Source organism: Apteryx rowi, unplaced genomic scaffold (assembly GCF_003343035.1).
Source record: "Apteryx rowi isolate R43461 unplaced genomic scaffold, aptRow1 scaffold_86, whole genome shotgun sequence".
Lineage (NCBI taxonomy): Eukaryota > Metazoa > Chordata > Aves > Apterygiformes > Apterygidae > Apteryx > Apteryx rowi.
This window is the reverse complement of record NW_020451160.1, coordinates 1,223,514-1,244,373: the sequence shown is the minus strand read 5'-3', so window position 1 is coordinate 1,244,373 and position 20,860 is coordinate 1,223,514. Positions and strand designations below refer to the sequence as shown.

The 20,860-nt window shown below is 43.3% G+C and overlaps 2 protein-coding genes across 6 annotated transcripts in view; one reads left to right on the top strand and one right to left on the bottom strand.

The window, feature by feature from the left end:
- The first annotated feature begins 6 nt into the window (after nt 1-6).
- NUP85 (nucleoporin 85) overlaps nt 7-20,860 on the top strand; it is a 23,222-nt gene continuing 2,368 nt past the window's right edge. The window contains exons 1-19 of one of the 3 annotated variants that reach the window (XR_003257612.1): nt 7-58; nt 208-370; nt 759-829; nt 1,355-1,398; nt 2,255-2,324; nt 3,297-3,418; nt 3,793-3,927; nt 4,522-4,644; nt 5,030-5,161; nt 5,557-5,663; nt 5,984-6,067; nt 6,690-6,755; nt 7,213-7,364; nt 7,460-7,577; nt 8,930-9,030; nt 10,857-11,008; nt 11,668-11,754; nt 12,290-12,399; nt 15,322-15,446. Coding sequence is in view for 2 of the 3 variants with exons in the window: in XM_026090334.1 (XP_025946119.1) it covers nt 25-58; nt 208-370; nt 759-829; nt 1,355-1,398; nt 2,255-2,324; nt 3,297-3,418; nt 3,793-3,927; nt 4,522-4,644; nt 5,030-5,161; nt 5,557-5,663; nt 5,984-6,067; nt 6,690-6,755; nt 7,213-7,364; nt 7,460-7,577; nt 8,930-9,030; nt 10,857-11,008; nt 11,668-11,754; nt 12,290-12,391 (1,863 nt within the window). In the remaining variant the exon portion in view is untranslated. Of the gene's footprint in view, nt 59-207; nt 371-758; nt 830-1,354; nt 1,399-2,254; nt 2,325-3,296; nt 3,419-3,792; nt 3,928-4,521; nt 4,645-5,029; nt 5,162-5,556; nt 5,664-5,983; nt 6,068-6,689; nt 6,756-7,212; nt 7,365-7,459; nt 7,578-8,929; nt 9,031-10,856; nt 11,009-11,667; nt 11,755-12,289; nt 12,482-15,321; nt 15,447-20,860 lie in introns of those variants that run through there. The other 2 variants (XM_026090334.1, XM_026090333.1) reach the window with 2 other exon arrangements.
- GGA3 (golgi associated, gamma adaptin ear containing, ARF binding protein 3) overlaps nt 12,846-20,860 on the bottom strand; it is a 21,487-nt gene continuing 13,472 nt past the window's right edge. For all 3 annotated transcript variants that reach the window (XM_026090328.1, XM_026090329.1, XM_026090332.1), the window contains 7 exons: nt 20,240-20,509; nt 19,253-19,320; nt 18,528-18,850; nt 17,705-17,970; nt 17,341-17,510; nt 16,609-16,719; nt 12,846-15,315 (listed from right to left, as the gene is read on the bottom strand). In XM_026090328.1, the coding sequence (XP_025946113.1) occupies nt 15,205-15,315; nt 16,609-16,719; nt 17,341-17,510; nt 17,705-17,970; nt 18,528-18,850; nt 19,253-19,320; nt 20,240-20,509 (1,319 nt within the window). In that variant the 3' untranslated portion in view covers nt 12,846-15,204. The remainder of the gene's footprint in view (nt 15,316-16,608; nt 16,720-17,340; nt 17,511-17,704; nt 17,971-18,527; nt 18,851-19,252; nt 19,321-20,239; nt 20,510-20,860) is intronic.

The window sequence follows — 20,860 nt, the reverse complement described above, 5'->3', positions numbered from 1 at the left end:
TGCTTCGAGTGGGGCCCCGCGGAGATGCTCGTGTGCGAGACGCTCTTCGGCGGCAGAGGTGGGTGCCGGCGCGCGGCCGTTGGGCGGCCGTTGGCGGGCTCGGCCGCCCCGCGCTCCCCGGGGCCGTGTGGACGCCCGGCCGCGGCTGCCCGAGCCCCGGGCGCGGCCCGGTCCGCGGCCCCCCGGCACCGACGCGGTTCCTTGCAGGAGGTGGGGAGGGGCGGCCGAGCTCCTCCTGCGTCTTCGTCGTCCGCAAGGACCAAGACATATACATCCAGACCTTGCGCAAGCTCTTCAACGAGTCGCACGGCATCTTCATCGGCCTCCAGAGGAGCGAGGAAGAATTTGCTGGGAAATCAAGGAAAACGCAGTGAGTGGACTGTGGTTGCAAAGTTCTGAAAACAAAAGTTGTCACCGCTCTTTTGTCCGCCTCCAGTGAGGCGGACAGCGACCAGAAACCAGTAGCTCTGTACTTAGAGCTACTGTTAATCAGTGATAGTGCAGTATAAATGATTATTTAGGGGATCATTTTACAAAGCATGGCCTTGCACCTCTGCTGAGCAAGCCCTTCATCTGTATATAGCGTGTATATAACCAGCATGTTCAGCCTCGCTGACTTCCACTAGATTTGCCGAAGTGCAGGAAGAATCTACTAATGCAGAAGCACTTGCAAGACCAGTGGTGACTTTAGCAGACAACAGCCGTAGACCTAAAACTCAAATGACTCTTCCTAAACATGGTGTTTTTATGCTTGGCAGATTGGTTCAAGTGAGCAAAAACTACCGCTCGGTCATAAGAGCCTGTATGGAGGACATGCACCAGGCAGCTGGTAAGTTTGCTTGCTTGTTTTCCTACAGCAATAAAAAGACATGCTATTTGTGATTATAACTGTAAGATGTTACTACTGTAAAACACTGTGTATGGATTTCAGTAATTATCAAGACTCCATTTCCGTCCCTGAGATTTCCAAGTTGGTTTATAAATCTGGTCTGAGATTTTTTTGCACTATGTTTTAACTGATTTGGGGAGATTTGCTTGCTTTTCATTTCTGTGGTTGCAGTTTTATGGGAAACAGGCCAAATTAGCAGCTTGCTGCCAAAAAAGTGAGAGATTTTACTCATTCCTTCCATCCTTGCCCTGTAGACATACCACATTTGTAAAAAAAAAAAAAAAAAAAAAAAAAAAAAAAAAAAAAAAAAAAAATATATATATATAAAAGAGGTAAAAGGTTAGATGAGTACATATATGACAAAGCTAAGTCTATGATTGGTGAGTGACCAAGACTGTTTATCAGTAAAGGGTTGTGAAAGAAGGTAAGCATGTTGGGTTTTGACCTTCTTTGTTTTTCCCTCAGTTTCAGCTCGGGACCCTGCCCTGCACAGCCAGTACAGTACTCAGGTAATCTGCAGTTGTGTCTGCATAGTCACAACTGAACACGAACCATTGGCTAACAAATTCGTCAAGGCCAACACTGTGGCAGTAACGTGTTTTAGTTGTAACTCTGGCTTAGTGTATTGAATACAGTGCATGATCAAGAATAAATGCATATAAATAGTTAGCACCTGTATTTCTAAAACGGTAAAAAGATGTCCAACATCTGGAAACACTGCCGTTTCTTAAATGTGTATTCAGTTTTACAGGTGTGATGTTTTCTTGTCATCTAAAAAATCCAGCTGTGGGCCAGTACTCACCTGGCCAAGACTTCACTTCTCAGATCCTCAAGTTCCTATCARCTACATTTGAACTTTGTAGCAAGCTCTAGAAATCACAGTGAATTTTCAGATGCTATGACAATGTTATTGGAAGAACAGTGTTCACAGAAGTATTGTCTTATTAGCAGCACTGATGTTGCTTAATTGGCCTTTTTTTTCAGTCTCAAATGCAGATGAAAATTATTTTTATAAAACAAAAAAAAATGCTGTTTGTAATGTTAAATTTTAGGAGTGCAAAGAGGCTGAAAATAACAGTTTCTGTACTATTTTTATCTCCCACTAACGACAGATTATTATTGCATTTGAATAGACAAACAGCTGTAATATTTTCTAAGGTGAATGTGTATAGAGAAATTGTGGCCTGCTTCTGTCTTTTAATTTAGATCTCTAAAATGTCAGTAGGGTGTTTATCTTGCCTAAAAGAACCAAGCTTAACTGAGCAATTGCTATGGGCAGTAGATGCCTTTGTGCAGTTAAAAAAACAAAAAACAAAAAACATTGTAATAGTTACTAAATCTGAAATGTGTCCCTGCTTTTTTCAGGTTTCTATTCTTTCTGCAATGGAGCTGATCTGGAACTTGTGTGAGATTCTGTTTGTTGAAGCAGCTGTAGGTGAGCAGTGAACTATCCTGATATTAAAATTGAAGGGCTTTTTGTTTGCATATTAATTTGTTTAAAAAGTATATAGCATCCATTGTGTCATATCTTAATAACTTTTTGAAAATATTATTGACAATATATTATCGATAAGCCCTTTAATACCTTTTCTGCTTTGGCAAATTGTCTTCTCCATCTTGAATTATGTCAAACTTAATTTACCTTCTACTTTTCTCCCTCATACATAATACACTATGAATTAACTTTTTTGAAAAAAGATAATGGAGTGCAGTGATATCAACATTTGTTGTCAATTTATTTGACTTTTAAGCATAAAAACATTTTTAAGTTTCAACTGTTTAAGCTGATGCCAAGTAACATTTACACATTCTCTGGTCCAACTCCTTTACCTTTAGGATGCTGTCTTTGAATTCAGTTTGCTTATACTAGCATTTTAAAGAAGGAAATGATCAGAGTAGGCAGACAAATATGCTATCTGCTCAGTCCCAGAATTCAGAAGAGAGGTTCACAAATGTAGATTATTAATTTGAAAAAAAGTTAATTACCTAGCGCCAGATTATCTAGTGCCTCATATCTAATTAATAATGAGAGGATGGTAAATGAAATGAAGAAAAACACTATATGTGTCTTTTGGCATTGCAGGATCTATGATCCAAGTCACTCACCTGTTATGTCCTGAAGTTGGGGGTTCTTAGATAGGTGTCCTTCTACATCATGGAGGAAGCTATTATAGACTGAGTCTTCCTCTTCTGTGTAAAATTTGCCACATGTAATTTTGTCAGTCATCTGGCTCTTCCATGGCCTGGCTACTTAAGGATCTCTGTTCCTTTGTAATATGGGTATGGCAGATAAAAATCTGATTAGTAAGCCTCATCTAATGGTTGTTAAACCGTTAAGGTTGGAATCGTATAAAATAACAAGCAACATAATTGGGAAGTAACAGAACGATATCTTCTCTGCGTAAAGCCGGTCCCCTCCTGCTTCGCCTCCTTGACTGGGTTCGACTTCATGTCTGTGATGTGGACAATATGGTCCGTGAAGTTCTGAGCAGTGAAAATCCATCAAAACATGAGCTCTTTTGGAATGTGGTGAGTACAGTCATCTATAAGCTTCTTATATGAAAAGAATTCACTTTTTTCTTCTTTGCCTTCCTCCTCCCCATTTGACAGTGATCCCGCATCTCAAACTGATACATAGGATACTGCTTCTATCTGCATATATAGTTTTAAGATGAAACCATTGTGAAGATCATACTGCCCCTCATTTCTAACATGATCATTTCATTTCAGATCCACAGAGGCCAAGACTTGTACTGTATATTTGAATTAACAGAGCCTAAAGTTTAAGCATTTTAACTCCACTTAACTTGACTAAACCACAAGTTAAAATTCCCCTCTGATGCTCCACCTGGGTATTTTGTAGCTTGCACAGTGCAGTGCTCACACACAGGTGGTTTTTGCAGGTGGATGTCTTTGTGCTGCAAGGCCGAATGGATGAAGCACGGCACTTACTCTCTAAGGAAGCCAGTGCCAATCCTACATCAGTGAACATGTGCAGAATCTTGGATGACTTGATGAAGAAGATGCCTGTGCCCAGTGTATGTACAAAGCCATTTTTCATGCAGTTTTGTAGGGATGATGCTGTTACACGTCTGTTTCATCTCCACAGTGGCTCCTATAACATCAAAGCACATTGACCATTAAAATATCTCAGTCATACCCCTCTCAGTAGTAATATTTGCATTCTTGAATTGCCCAGAAGGCCCAACTACACAGGAAAGAACTGTTAGGTGAAAAACCAACATAACCAGAAAGATCATTTTTGCAGCAGGATACATTGTCCATTTGTCTGAAACAGTTCCTGTTGAAAACTCTTTCACGGTATTGCAGGGAATATTCTTTGAAGACTTTACCAACAGAGTTTCTCTATTGCAGTGATCTCCTTGAGGAGTTAAAATTGCAGCTGCGTCACTGTAGTTGTTTTGTGGCTTCTTGTACAGTCTGTCACTTTGCCTTATTTAGATGGGTAAAGGAAAACATTTCAAATGCAACTGGAGAACAATATGAAAAATTCTGGTGGCAGCCCAGTGTTTAGCTTTTTGGCACGAATGGCTGTGAGAGTTGAGCTCAGGTGCTCATTGCGATTTGACTTGACATTTCCTTTATCTTATGTGCATACATCTTGTGTTCAGCTTGGCAACACCCAGACGCTGACTGAGATGGAGCTGAAATGGCAGCACTGGCATGAAGAATGTCAGCGGTATCTACAGGATGGAACTTTTGCTTCCAATTCCCACATGGAATCCATCTGCAAGGTGCGTTTTGGATGACAGGGAAAGAGACTCTGGACGAGTATTGAGTTCATCCTTTTGCACTTCAGAAGTCCTGTGTAGTCATAAGTAACTTTGATATGCTAGACAATCTGTTAATTAAATCAGAAGATTTCAAGCCAAGGCTTCTGTACTGTGTTCTTGGCTTTTCCACAGACTTTGCAAGCCTGGGCAGATTATTTGCTCCTCCTTTCCCAAACCATAATGCTGGTTAGGGAATTGAGCTCTGAGAAGAAGTTCTGTCCTTTGCTGTTTAATTTTGATTACATTATGCACTTTACAAAATGGGAGTAATGTCCCTGAAGAATTAAGATGCAGCTACTTACATTGCCGTATTTGCAGAGTTACTCTCATATTTTTCTCCCGTTAGATCCTGCTGGGTGATGAGAATGCCATACTGGAGAAAAAGGAACTCATGACTACCTGGTACCACTTTCTGGTTACCCGACTCCTGTACTCCCATCCAACTGTGAAGCCAATGGAACTGCGCTTCTATGCACAGGCAGGAAATAGAACTATTTTTATATCCTCCACAGTTTAATGCACAAGGGCTACTGTATTTAAAACAAAACAGCTTTGGGAGGATTGACATCTTACAGTAACTCTATACCCATGAGATTTTTCCTAGAATTTGGAAGTGGACTGGGAGACTGATACTGTGGGCAAATTGTTGAGGAATGAGTCTCTTGAGTGTCTAATGCTACCAGTCTTGTTTCTGCAAATTGTTTTCCCAGCTTCCTTACACTACAACATTGTATCTTTTCTGTTAATGTGTTTCCGTCTTTAAGGCATATTCTTTCCCACAAAATAACCTAAGTGAGGCTGTTACATTCAATGTCTTCCTTTATATTGTCTCACATTTTTTCATTTATCATGTCTTGTTATCTTACTCCACAGTCTAGTATGGACCTGTTCCTGGGTGGAGAAAGCAGCCCTGAGCCTCTAGACACCATTTTAATGGCAGCCTTTGAATTTGAGTTGCATCAAGTGATCAAGGAATGCAGGTTGAGTTTTAAGATTTTTGACTCCCTAGTTTTATGGTATTTCTTCTCGGTGACTTCACTCCCGAAGTCACTGGGATCCCGGTGTATTTGGGGTAGACAGTATGGGTACAGACTACTGAATTATCCTTTTAAAGAACTCAACAAGAAAATGTGAAGCAGGCAGCAATTAAAAGTATTCCATTAGGTCTGGGACACTGCAGCCAGACTTTATACAGTAATATAACTTCTGTCACAGTAAAAAAATAACTGTGGAAAGCCTGACATATTCCTTGGCAGTTGTAGGCTTAGCTTTTTCTTTCTTTTGCTTGCTTCAAATTTAGCATTGCCCTGAGCAACTGGTGGTTTGTGGCTCATCTGACTGACCTGCTGGATCACTGTAAACTCCTGCAGTCTCACAATCTCTAGTAAGTGTTTATTTGCACTCATTATTCAGACACACAGAAACAAGAATAACCGAAACAGCATGTGGATTTTGGTTGAAAAGGGGCATGTTGGGCATTTGCAGAAGATGGAAAATAAAGGTGCTGCATGTGCCCAAGAAGTTACAAGCAGCCCAGATGCTCTGAGGAGCAGAAGCAGTTGCTGACCTGATGAATTCAACATGCTATTTCAACAGTGCCTCAGTGCAAAGTTTTGTGTTTTTTTTTAATATATAATTTCAGCTGAAATATAATCAAGGGCCTAAATGGGATTATGGGTATGGTGTGAAACTTATCTAAAAAGAGTTTTCATACTCATGTTTTTTAAAAATTTAAATTTGAGCAATTGAATGCTGTTATCTGAATTCCCTTGAAGTTTAAGTTGCTTAAAGCACTCACTGCTTCTTGTAAATTATATTTGCTAAGTGCTACAAATAATTGGCAGGCCTTCCCAAAGAGAAAGCTGCCCTACATGCTTACGCCTGAGGTATGAAGCTTATTAAGATAGCCCATGAGAAAATATGCTATATAGATGAAAAGTATTTTTGAAATAATTCAGCAGGTGTAAATAATAATGCTTGTGTTTTTTGTTTATTGTCTTTTTCAGTTTTGGTTCAAATATGCGTGAATTCCTTCTACTAGAGTATGCCTCAGGACTCTTCTCCCATTACAGGTAGCAAATCTTCTCTGCTCAGAGGCTAGACTAACATCAAGGCAGCCAAAGCAAATAACTTCATGTTAATAAAGTTAAAAGGCAAAACTTAGTGAAGTGGCTGTTAGGATTTCAGCAAAGGTATCCGTAAGGGATTGTACAACGCTACCATGTTTTCTTTCCTGAATTAAAGACAAAACCCATCAAGCATATTGACTAGGATAGAATTGTTCCTTCCTCTGTGGCTTTTTTGGTACAGAGCAAATTGTACCAAAGCACTTGTGAGATGCAGGTATTCCAGAGTTGTTAAAATAGGCAACTGATATTTCATACAAACTAAAAGCCATTTTAGATCTGAATGTTAAGTTAATCAGAGTTAACTCTTGTTAATCCAGACTCAGGTTTTCCTTGTGACTTTAATGTTATGCTTATTTAAGACTTGCATGATTGGAATGTTTGACTTCTCTTCTCCTCTCAGCCTGTGGCAGCTGGGGGTAGATTACTTTGACCACTGTCCAGAATATGGCAGGGTTTATTTGGAGCTGCATATTGAGCGGATACCCCTTAACACAGAACAAAAGGCCCTCAAAGTGCTGAGGATCTGCGAGCAGAGACAGATGCATGAACAAGGTGATTGTTTCTCGAATCTCTTTGTTTATAGTGATATAACTGAAACTACTGAAACTGATTCGTTCTTCCCTCTTCTCCTGTGCCTTTCGCCTAAGTTCGTAGCATCTGTAAAATCATGGCCATGAAAGCGCTGCGGAACAATCGCTTGGGCTCTGCCCTGTCTTGGAGCATCAGAGCTAAGGATGCGGCTTTTGCTACACTAATATCAGACAGGTGAGTCTGAGTCAAGCTCTCAGATGATGCTGCTACAGTGGGATTGTAGGAATGGGGAGAAGGTGGCCATCCTGAAAAGGGTCTGCAGGCAGACTGAGACTATCTTTCTCTCAGACCAAGCATGTGCTTCTGGAGTAGAAAATAAGATATTGCAGATGAAAGTACCAAACTGTTAACTATTTCTTTTCTACGCCTTTTTACTCTGTCAGATGCAGAGATGAAACAAGTTGACTTTATCTAACAATCCAGTCCTCTTAAGCCTTGCTTTGATAAACGTTTCTTTTGGCAATAGTTCTACCTTATGCACTGCCCTTTCACTTGCTCCAGTACAGCTGTGTGATGGACTGCACAGTGAACTAGGGAACTAACCTGGGTGAAAGATATTCCCTTTCCATGTTTTATTCAGTAGATCATTTTTAACCAATCCAGTTCACCATACAGTCTCCAAACAAGTCAGTGGGAACTGTTTAAGCCAGCATTTCTGCAAAAAAAGTGTTAAACCACAATTATAATGTGTATAACAAAGAGTAAAGTTTCATYGAGTGCCTGGTTTTGAATAAACTTGTCACAATATTTGACCTTGAAGGGATGGGAAGGTTGTTATCAAATAGAAGATGATGCTAATGCTTAGCTTAGACCTAGATAAAAAGATATGGGCTTTTTCCAGACTCTCTTCAGGCTTTTTAATCTCTAACAACCCATGTCATGTATTTTCTGCTAATTGGAAATAGGCAGGTATCAATCTGTTTGCATAGTTAGAGTATAATTTTTAAATTACACTCTGGATAGAAGGCCAGGTAATACACAATCTTCAATAGTGAAAAGGGAGTAATGAGAGATTGCTGGTTTTTTTTTCTTTGAGGGAGTAAGAGCCATTATATTTCCTTCAACAGAAGGTGAAAGAAAACCATCACAGGGAGCAGACGCTGAAAAAAGCAGCATAATGAAGGCTCTGACAGGACAGACAAAAAGCTTTTAGGGCTTTATTTGCTCCTGCTGCTTATCAACTCTTTTACACAGCAGAAAAACAGAGCTTTTGTTATGATGTGGGAGCGTTATTTGTACATCCCCCAGCCTCAGCTTCCTGTGCTCCTTCTTTCACTTTTTCCTTTAAAGAAAAAATCTCAACTACCACAAAATCTAGAAGAGTAAATAAACTGTCTTAGACACATGTTACACCAGCTCATTGGCCACTCCCAGGAAACATTTTGATGTCTTCTGAAGCCCTCAGAGGTGGTTGATTAAAATGGAACTGGAACTGAAGTTTTCTGAGAAAGGATTGGGAGATAAAAAAATGAATGTGGAAGATACTCTCCCCTCTAAGCTTTTATTGTGTTTTACTTTCTCCATAGATTCCTCAAGGATTATTGTGAAAAGGGATGCTTCTCTGACTTGGACCTCATTGATAATTTGGGACCATCCATGCTTCTCAGTGACCGTCTGACATTTCTTGGTGAGAATTGTCCAGTTTTCATTCTGTTCTGTTATTTAGAACATTGCTAGCTCTAAACAATTATTTGGACTTTTCTCTTCTGTCATCTGGCTACATCCTGTTACAGGTGATGAGGGGAAATCAAATACCTGAAAGTGAGCTGGGATGCAGCCTGCTTGCTATCCAGACTGCATTTCCAATTGCGCTCACAGTAGGCATCTGTTTTGTGCTTCTTTGAGCAAGACAATTCTGAATTCTGACAATCATATGCTTCCGCTTTCTTAGTCTTTTTCTAGTCTGTATCACTGCCTAGTGACACTTTCTTGAAACATTAGTGAACACAATCTGGAAGACTTTGGGGGGTCATCCTTAAGTAGACTCCTAGTTATTTTGACAATTTGGTAATTTTACTAACTTCATAAAGCTCTCCAAAGTGCCTCTACAGTTATTCTAGGTTCAGTGTGCCAATTTCAAGCTCCCTCAAACAACAGATCTCTCCTACCCTTTCACTAGAGCAATTGTGCTATATAACAGTGGAAGGCCTCCATCTAGTTTCCTTTACATACCACAGCTTCCTTCTCCTGGCTGGCACAAGTGTAGGCTGTGGTAACTTGCCCAGCTGTCTGCAACTGCTCCGTAGCCTTTGATGATTAATGGACCAAGACAGGAAACAGAGCTGAAGTGCACCTTTCCCTGGAGCCATGGCAGTTAGCAAGCCCAAATACTTGGCCCAAAATCTAATGAGAATATAGAATAGCTGTTGGCAATTGGACTGAGTCTCTTCTGACTGACAACAGCTTCACAGTGAAGGTAATCCTAGAGTCTGATATGTTCCCATCTGGTCCAGGCCTGCAAAACTGGAACGGTATTTCCTTAATTTAAACCTTATCCTGAATTAAGCCTAGACTAACTGTAACTTTTGGAAATTGATATTCCCTCATAACTCAGTATGTGCAATGCCACCCAGCAACTCTTGCATGAACCCCCCAGAGTTGTAGTTTAATTGTGAAACTATGATTATTTAAAAGTGACCTCCCTTCCTGCTTTTTAGAATAATTCCTGGAAGGCCTGAAAATACTTCTGCTCATTTTTTCTTTGGAGGTTTTAGAAACATCAGGTATGCTTTTGCTGGACATCTTGCAGATGTCTCTATCTTGAGTTCAAGCATTAATCAAAGGGGAATCTGAACGGGAATCGTTACTTCCAGCTATGTTGACAGTTCAGTGGATATAAACAAAACCACAGACTAAAACCCACTTTCATCCTCAGCCAGTTCTCATGTACTGGATATTGATCTCACTGATTCATAGCAAAAGCAGAATTCTCCATATTAACAAAGATCTCAGTTTCCATATAAACAATCAGGAAGACTATGAAGCCTTTCAGGCCTCATGATATTCTGAAGTATCAAAAAGAACATTCATCCCTCTCCTCTCCCCTCCCATTTCTGTTTTTTTGCAGACACCAGCAGTCTTTCTAAGCCACTCATGCGGTTGCTCACCCTGAAACACTCAGCACCACACTGAGAAACCGGAGACAGTATCAGTTAGCTGACAGGCTGCTTCAAGCAGTAAACCTTACCAAGAACAATAGCAGGCTTTCTGCTGCCTTTTCAGCCAGCCTCTCTTTTAACCTTTTTTTTTTTTTTTTTAACCTTTCTTGATATACAAGATTCCAGCTTTCCCATTCACCCAGGCTCAGCTGCTTTGAAGGTTCATTTCAATTGAGGGTAATTCTACCACAGGCTTCATGAGAGCAAACTGACCTCAAAATATCCTGTAACCTAGGCTTGTGCTGTTCTGACAGACACTAATGCCTTTTACCCTTCACCAATACCCCGTGTGTAGGGAAGTACCGAGAATTCCACCGGCTGTATGGTGAGAAGAGGTTCTCTGAAGCTGCCAAGCTGCTTCTGATGTTGATGACTGCCCATATTGCTCCTTGCTCCTTCTGGATGACCCTGCTGACAGATGCCCTTCCCCTGCTGGAGCAGAAAGAGGTGAGCATGCTGGTCAAATGTGACAAAGACCACCACCCCCCTTTCTTTTCTTCCCGACAAGGTATCTCAAAGCAGTAACCCCTTTCTCCCCCACAAGCTAGGACTTGCACTTCCCAGTGCAAGTGAACTGTTTATGAGAGTTCAAGAATTGCATAGTTCTCCAAATGTCATTTCAGTAGGAGCACAAAGGACCCCCTGTACTATCATGAGATGCCAATTTGAATCCAGGATGGGATAATCAACTATTAATTCAGTGCCCTTCTTTCAGAAAATAGCAGTAGAATACATGTATGCTGATGATTTAAGTATGCTGCATCTAGTTCCTTCTGGTACGTAGCTTGGAGATTGTTCTAGTGTGCTGCCTTCTGCTAAGCTGAATTTTTCTTTTAAGATCCATCAAGAAAATGGCAGTTTAGTAATTATAAACCTGTGACTGGATAAAGCCCAGAGAAACCTGCTCTGACCTCATTGCTGACCCTGCTTATGCAGGAGCTTGGACCTCCTGAGGTCCCTTTCAACCTGAATTATTCTAGGATTCTACCATCAGACTGGATCTGTGGCAGTGTGGAAGCATTCTCCTCCTCTCAGTTGAGTTATCTTCTCAGACCATGCGATGTCCTTAAACTCAGTTATTTCAGTAAATACTTTAATTTCCACAGGTCATATTTTCAGCAGAGCAGACTTACGAACTGATGCGATGTCTGGAAGACTTGACAGCAGGGAAGTCAGATAAGCAGAAATTCCAGGTACTACCTCTTTCAAGGGCAACTAGATAGTGAGTCAGTGGGGCTCTCTGGGGGGTCAGGGAAAGCAAGCCTGAACTTTCTATTCCTGCACTGAGGCAGAAAAAAGAGAGCATAAGGTACTGAGGCTGTTATTTTTAAAGGTTGGCCAAATGAGGCATCATCATAAGGTACTCAAGCAGTACAAGACTACTACTACTCTTCACTGTTCTGCTGCTTTGCATTGTACTATGATGCTTTTCCAAGATAAATAATTGCATAATTACATGTGATAATTACACGAGCAATGAAAAGCTGAGATGCTGCCACCTAACAGCTCAAGCTATGAAACGTTCCAGGCACAGAACAAACAGGGAACCATTTGCTACACATGCAAACCTCTGCAGCTGCTAGAAAAAGAAAAGGCTTGGTAGATCTGTCTTGTGTTGATTAAAGCGTAGGAAACATTTTACCCTCTTCAGGAGGTCCCAGAGAGAAACAGAACTTATTGGGTCATTACTGCGTGTAACAGTCTACCTCAAACTCTTCTTACTTTTAGGATGATGACGTTGAGACTATGAAGGTGGAAATGCTGAGACTTGCTCTTGCACGAAATCTTGCAAGAGTCATCGTCAAAGAAGGCACACTGGAAGGATCCTGAAGAGAGCAGTATGTTATTTTACTATTCCTCTGCAATTCACTGTACATAAACCTGACCATTTTTCTAAGAATAAATGTCTTGTTTTGCATATTGCTTGGTGAATTGTTCTAGTTTTCTGTAAATATAATTTTTAAAAAACTTAAATGTAACTTTTAAAAACAAGCTACATCAAAACGTTAAGGTTGCTTGTTTGAAGTTGGACTTGCAACCTCCCCATTGTAAAGCAAGTCTCATTAACAAGGGCAACATAACCTCTGCTTTTTCAGTTGCATTGCCTCTAGTATCCAGAACTGAATTTGTACCTACCTTTTAAATCACTGGGGTTTTAGAAAACAGCAGCTTCTGCCCTTTTGGTTAGTCTGGGTGGTCTTGAGATGATGGGTTGAAATTTAGATTTCCAGAAACAGCCTCGTACTCCACCAGCAGTCATTAGTAAGGCCAGCCACAGAGCAAAGTAGGGAAAACAATTTATTTAACATGCAGCAGAACAAATGCATTTGAGACATATTTACAGTACGGCTGTTCAGTATGAAGCTGGAACCCTCACCTACAAACAAGTAACATTCATGGTTTAATTTCCAAAGCTTGTAACAATGCATTTCCATACAGCAAAACGACAGGATCTTTCCATTTTGCTGTGCTGCACAGGCAATGCACTGCCGTTAACACTGAGAACAAAGCCATTCTTCAGAAAGCACTTGTGCTCTTCTGACTTCCTCAAAGTCACAGTGAGATTCACGTGTAGGCATCTAAAGCAGTGAAACCTGCTTCCTAAGGACACACTACAGCACCTGGGCAGGTTTAAATGATTTAAGCAATACCCCTATGCCTACTGTGTCTAAAGTGCTGGCAAGAACATGTCTGAGGCAGAAAGAATTCTCTCCTTGTCCCCCATCCTATTCCATCACTTCAAAACTGCTGCTGCTTTCTTTGAGGATCCAAAAGACCTAACCATCCTTCTTGCCTGCCTTCTACTTCAGGGAGCTGACAAGGCTGTGATCCTTATGAGCCTCAGCCCAAGAGTTTATAGCAAGTTCCTTGGCCATGCTTTGATTTCACCTTCAGGGTTTCTACAGCTGCCTGGAGCCCCTGATTAGGGCCTCAGGCCTTTCAGTCTGCTGAGTTTTTGATGTCTAGTGTTTTTTTTACTTGTCATCAGTGAAGAAGATTCATCAGCTGTAAGCACCTGCCTAAGACAGCTAGAAATAATTCAAAGCTGTATTTGCACTAATGGGTTTTATAGCCTCCATTAATTCCAGCAGCACTTTCTCCTCTGGAGTTTTCTTCCTACAATAGGCGGGAGGGGTCTCCTCCTGCATATTGATTTTCTCAGCACTTTGACTGCTCCTGTTTGTAGTCATAAGAGCTGTTGCTTGATGGCACTGCTAGAAGTGCTGAGCATAGTCAGTGTCCAAGGACCCAGCCCCTCTGTGCTTTTGTCAAAGAATGTAAAAAAACCTAAAACATTAATTTAAAACAGTCTGTCTCAAAGCTAGTTGAGGCATTGCTTGAGACTGGAAATCAAAAGGGAGAAGGAAGGGACCACTGGAATCAAGTTTCAGTGATTTAAACCTAGTTTCTGGGTGACTGTTAGCTAGAGGGGGGTCAGGTCTTCTGCCCCCTTTTAACACAGAATACTTATATCCAGCAAAACAGCTTTCCCCCTGTGGAGACAATTGCACTTAGCCACTTAATACTGGGAACAAATAAAAGAGGGTATTAAACCCAGCACATGCACCATCACAGCCCACTGGAGCCATCTCTCCTTTCACTGTCCGCTTGTTTCTATTTAGACATTCTATAGCTCTATTATTTACATCTTGTATTTCATTGTACTCATTTCCATAGAACACAGTTCAACTACAATAATAATACTGCCTGCATGAGGGGACGTGAGAGGCCTCTCTCCTCATCCCTCAATTCAGTCGCTGCACCTGATTAGCGGTTGCAGACTCTTCTGCACTCTAGGTGCTGTCCTCCACCAATGTTGACTGCTACTTTCCAGCCCTGTTGGGTTTACCTCCTCACTACACATTTCCTGTTTCCTCCACACCGCGGAATGCAATGAAGGCAGAAAAATAACCAGTGTAGCCCTCTGCATACAAAACTCGGTGCCACCCGCCCAAAATGGATACAACAGAGAGGCAGCTAGCAGTATAAAATAAATATATCAACTAAATATACAGCAGTGTCACACAACACAGAGCTAGGGTCTGCTTACATTGGCTGTTGGTAATGAAACGGAGGAGGGAGAGGAAGGGAGCTAAGTGCCGTTTCAGTGTGAAAAATAAGCATTCCCTCACGGAGCCAGCATATTGCTCAACATGCTTAGCTGGTCCAGTCTGGCACTGAGGAGGTAAAAGTCCTAGGGGGAGCAAGTGTAAGGGCTCTGCACTGAGGAAGCTCATGGTGGCATCATTACCCCACCAGCCTCTAGGTATCTCTGGACAGCAGTAGAGGAATAAGCCAACTAAATCCCCTTCTGTTGACAGGTCTCCCCTCAGAATACAACAACTTCAAGTTTAATTGAGTAGAAGGTAGAACCAGATTCACCCAGAGGCCAAGATAAAAGCAGCCAGCACTGCCTGTTACTGGTTGCCACTCAGTTCATGCTTGGCGTAAATGTCCCAGGACCCCTTCAATGTGGGGTAAAACATTCTGGACTAAAGCTACAAGCAGAGTGGTCAGGACATGTAAACGAAGCTGAACATCACCAGTGGATAGCATGTGTGTTCCTCCCCACATCACATTCATTCCAGTTCTGTGGAATCCCTTCCTGGTCCTGTCACGGAGTCTCTGGCAGTGTCCTAGGGTCATAGATGCCCCCACTGCTCTACTGGGGGAAACTGATCCACTTCGCCAACCTCTGTGCTGGGCTGGTCTCCCAGTGTGAAGGTCAGTCTGTATCTCAGTCTCACTTTCTCCTGCAGGAAAGACAAAAAGCAAGAGCAACATGAGAACAGCCACAGTTGCTCCTAAATGAAGCATTTGACTGTAATAGCTCTACAGAGACCACAAGATTTCTGCTGAACATAGCAGGGGGAAGAGGGCCAAGGTACGTTCATGGAGTATTTCCAGCTACTTAGCAAACATGAGTTATTTACCTATTAGTTTTGTAAACCACAAGAGCATTACTGTTAGAGTAAAACATCAGGAGAAAAGCAAAAATGACCTGCAGTAGTAGGTTAGTAGTTTGCCATACATATGTGGCCATTACCCATAGCTCAACTGCTCTCCAGTGAGCCTGAAGTACATGCTTTAATGTTGCTGGAATATTTTGACATCTTCAAAATCAAACTCCTCATCATGTGGAGGAAAATAAAACACAACAGTTCCTGCTCTGAAAGTTCCCAGTAAACAGTAAGAAAGGGATGAAACCAGTCCTTCAGTGGGGGATCTCCACATGCTTCACAAAGGGAAAGTTTTTCAGCAAGCCACCAGACCCATCTGACATTTATCATTTTGGATCTCACAACTTTCAGCCTTAAGGCCCTTTTGTTGTAATTCTCAACTAGTAACATCTAGATTTATTGAATTAAAAATTACTTCAGCATACAACTTCAAGCTTTATGGAGCAGGCTACTTCAATGAATAACTACAGCAAGATTTCCCAAGGAAAAAAACACTTCTGGCACAGCTACCCAAATCCTTCCACAGCATGATCAGCAGACAGCAAAGGTTTAACCATGCCCTTGTTTCACTAGTGACAGGTACCTCTCATAACATCTCAAAGAATAAGGGGAAGAACAAGACCTGACATTAGTCTGTTGGTTCAGGTCTGACAGGCTACAGCCTCAATACAGCAAAAGTATTTCTGCAACACCAGCTAATTTAATGTCACTTCAATTATCACCAAAGCGGGGGCATGTCCAGGGCACAAGGGGGCCAAGCTCCTGATGGAACTCTGACTGTTCCCCTTTAAAGCTGAGCCTCATATGGCTGTTGCCATTTAGCTGGAGAAATGTAGAGGTCCTTCTCATACTTTTCCTTGCTGAAAAGGCCTGTTGGGGAACCAGACTCCCTCTAGCCCTGAACTGAAAACATCACTAATACACTCCTGCAATGACCACCTCTGGACCTCTGGAGGGCAGGTTAAGAATAAACAGCTGTATCTGCTCAAATGTTAAGTCCAAACCCCCTGCAGAATTCAGTTTACATGAAATTTGTCCAACAAGGACAGGATAAATCCCACCTCATGACAGGCTGCCCCCTCTCACCTTCGTAGGATTTGCCAGAAGCATGACTTGGGTGATGGCAGCAGGTGGCTGGATGGGATTAAATGGAGACAGCTCTGTGCCAGAGGGTGGTTGTAACTTCACTTTCATGGACTGCAAATGAAAAAGAAAGCGGAACCTCAGGGAATATCTTCTGCCTTGGGGACAATGAAAGATGTATGCACAGGCTGGCAAGATTAACAGCACACATCCAAGCTGAAGAGAATTAATCCAAACAGGAGGATGAGGGAAGACAAGAGCCAGCCCAGCGTGCGCATGATACACAGGCTGACAGATCAGCCCAGAGTGAATGCACTGGCCAGGTAAATCCCGACAGCACCTTCCTGTATGAGTGCTCTCGTGGCAGAGGTTTTAATGCAGATGCTTTCACAATGATAGGCAGATCATAGCCAAGTTGGGATAGTATTCAAAACATGAATCAGACATCATTTCCACAGACCTCAAGGATGGCTCTAACCACGTAACAATCCTGTCACTGTGTGGAGCAGGATTGATCTTAGATGGCAAGAAAACACTCACAACTACAGTTCTTGATTTATCCTATTCAGTGTTTTCTGTCTCTGAGAACCACTTTGTGTTTTGGAAACAGGCAGAACAGAGCCAACAGAAAGGCAGAACCAGGGAGGCTGCTCCACCCAAGTCCCCAGGTTCATACCCAGGCCTTCCTGAACACCCAGATTCACGTTGCCCTGTGTCTGTGCTGCACACCCCTACCTTCGGTACAGCAGCCTGCAGCACAATGTTCTTCACAGGAAGCGGTGCTGTGTTCAGCATTGACACGACGACGACTAGCACATCTGACCTTCCTGGTGGGCACTCCCTGGCAAAGTGCAAGAGGATCCGGAAACCGTTCTTGTCGTAGGCTGTCACTGGGAGGGCACTGCCTGCCGCAGAGAGAGGAGGGGAGACAAATGCAGGTTTATGCTGCAGAAGACAATCTGTAGCAGCATTAGGCAACCTGACCATTTGCCTGGAACATTTCGTTATACAACCCTTTTCTCCACTTGATGACCTTTGTCAGGAAGCTTTGATTTWAAAAAAAACATTCAGAGAAAGGTGAAAAACCTGCGATACTTACTGGGTTTAATGGATTCCAAGGGAACATGGACGTTGGCCAAAGAAATTTCAGGTGCTTTCATGGGACTGCCTTGCTGCTGGAATGATGCTGACTGGAAGAGAGGGCTTCCTGAGCCAGCAGTGCAGCTGCTTGGGAAAGGAATTGGAGGGGCTCCCGGGGCAGTGACTGGCAGCCCTGCAGGGGCTATTAACGGGGCAGAGGTGGAAGTGGCTGGCAAAGTAACCCCAGGGAACACTGAGGGTGTAGCCATGCCTTGGGTGGCAGTCCTGGAAGGAAGACAGAAGAAACATGGAAAATTGAGCTGAATGCGAAGTAAGCATTTCACCATAAACCCCGAGATAACAGAGTATCATTAGAACAAAGCAGCGGCCTGCAACCAGGTTACAGTCCAGCGACTCAGTAAGGCCTCATGTAAAACGCAGAGCTACGTGGAAAGTTGTGGTGGTGGAGATATAGGCATCACCCTCTTCAAGTCAAGAAGGCAGAGCCCACCTTGGCAAAGGTAGGCAAGGCTAAGACTGGCAAAGGCCTCTCTACCATAGCAGTCTGCTCAGCCTAACAGTTGCTCACTTACATGAGGGAATAGCGTGGCCCTGCCGAAGTAAACAGCTGCTGTGTTCTACCTAGCAGTGTCTGCCTTTCCCTGCTGGAGGTAGGACTCTCGTGTTAGTTTGTAAATTGAGACTCTCAGAGAAGAAAGATCCCAATCACAAATTTCTACCAAACCAGAGCATTGAATGTGTCTGTCTCTGAATGTGACACTCTGCAGTCAGCTTTGCTCCCTAATGACAGAAACAAAATGAAGTCCAGGACTGTTAGTTACCCTTTGGCTTCTTCAAGGAGCTGTCCCAGTGCATCCATCTTATTGGACATGTTGTTTCCCACAGCTGAGCTGAAGTACCCAGGAGCAGCTGGCATAGTCTTAGGAGGCCCCACAGGGGCAGCCGGTCCAGCAGAGAACACAAATGGGGCCGAGTTTGGTGCAGGGATACTGGGAGCAGGCTGAGAGGCTGTGAAAGCAGAGGGCAGCGTCACTGACGTTCCACACGCAGTCTGCGATGTGGGATGGAGAAGAGGGTTCCCTGCAGGGTTGCAAGCGACAGTCCCCATCTTCGGACCAAAGAAATCCAGGTCCAACTGGTCATTCTGCAAGAGAGGGCAAAGAGATGCTCTAAGTCACTGCCACCCCCTGTGGCAGAGGTGGCACTGTTACAGAGGGAGATAGATTTACCGCAAAAACAGGTGGTGGGTGGCAAGCAGCAAAGTCTGTGGCCTATGTCAGGACTACATCTGATCTGTAATTTAAGCAAAGGAAGTGCTAACATCATGGGGGACAGACTGCAAACTGAGAAAGCCATGCTCAATAGAGGGATATCTACTCTGTGCAGACACAGCTATCCCAGATCTCAGGGCTAGGCTAGACTCCCCCTCAGGAACAGCTGTGCCTCTGCCTGTACATGTGATCACACGTTTCTCTGACGTGACAGTGTGTGTCCTGAGACCTCCCACAATGACAACACCCCCAGAGAGAAATTCCTTCCTTTGTACCTCAAACATGCTCCACTGGTTGTTTTCTGATGTCTCCTTCACTGCTGCAGGGGCTGGATCATTCAGGCCTGAAAGCAAAAACAACGAGTAGGTAACTGAAGGAGAAAATGAGTTAGATGTCATCCCTTGGCAGTTATTTCAGTACCAAACTACTTGATTCAACTCTGCCAGAACCCAAGAACCCGATGAAAGACTGAAACATATTGCAAGTCTATGGTGAGACTGACAGCACTAGGAGCGAACAGACAAACCCCGCACACGGCTCTCCTAACCCTTCTTATCTGCAGCCTCCCCTGCTATTCATGTCAGGGCTCCTGCAGGCTCCCATAAGCAACCCCTCAAAAACACCTTGCTCTTTAGCACAGCTGCTCAGTCAGTTGTGAAACCTGTACCAAACTGCAGCAGAGGTATGCTGCATGTCCAAGCACCCACAGAGATCAGACTGTGATTACATTCAGCTCAATTTACTTGCACCCTACTCTGGGAACATCAGAGTTTTTTTTAGTACTGGCTCAGACTAGTTTTATAATCAGAGTGATGCAGAGGAGTGTCTCAGAAATCCCCCAGACTTCTCTAGAAATAACAGACCTGAGGACACAGAGGGCTGACCAGAATTAGAGCAAGGAAGGATATCCCAGTATTCATGTTTTGTGAATGGCACATACCAGTGCTCTCAACTGCTCTTTGAAACACCAGGCTCCCTCGACCCTCCCTCAGCATGCACTGGACCTGTTACACAACTGGAAACTTCAGATAGGCTCCACCAAGATCCAGGGCAGTGCGGGGACAGCTCCAGGGGTTAACTAAATAACCTGCTGGATGAGCCAAGAGCAGGAGGAATCGGGTGTGGTAGAAATCAGAGGTATCTCACGCTCCTTTTAGGCACGCTACATGCACAGTCAGCCCTTACACTCGCGCTGGAGGAAAGAAGTGGCCTTTGTTAGGCATGGATTGAGTAGCCCATCTCTGAGCCCCTTGGTTTCTTACCTAAGCACAGAAGCTCCTCATCCAGCAAGGAGAGGGAGTTGGCCGTGCTGCTCTGCTGAGCGGGTGCGGCTTCCACTTGGCTAGAGGAACTGCTCCGGGAGTGAGCGAACGTCTGGGGAGGAGGTGGGAGAATGGGGATTTCTGCTGGGGGGGGAGCTAGTGGGGGGGCTGGCGTCAGTGTGGTGGGCGGCATTGGAGGTGGCGGGGTGCTAGTGACGTCCAATCCAGCAAGGTCAATGAGGGTGTTGAGATTACTGGTGGAGTCACTCCCTGCAGCGGACAGGAGAAGAGCACTACTAGGAAAGAAGGCAAAAGGCTCAGAGCAAGCACAACGTACAGAAGAAGTTATCAGAGAGATGGTTTAGGTAACATGGTCCCCATTTAATCATTGCTTACGGCTCCTTATAATAGAGGAAACCCAAATGCTTTCCACCTAACCCTTTGCTGTCCACAAGCTGCTTAAATCAACCCAGGTACTTGGGCAACATCTGTTTGAAAAGAAACATGGACTTTAGCCACTGCACTTTCCCCAGCACTTCTTGTAGCAAAGTTTGCAGGCTCTTCTAAATCTTTTGAGCCCAGATGAGACTTTGAGAGACCCTACAGACTTACGATAAACAC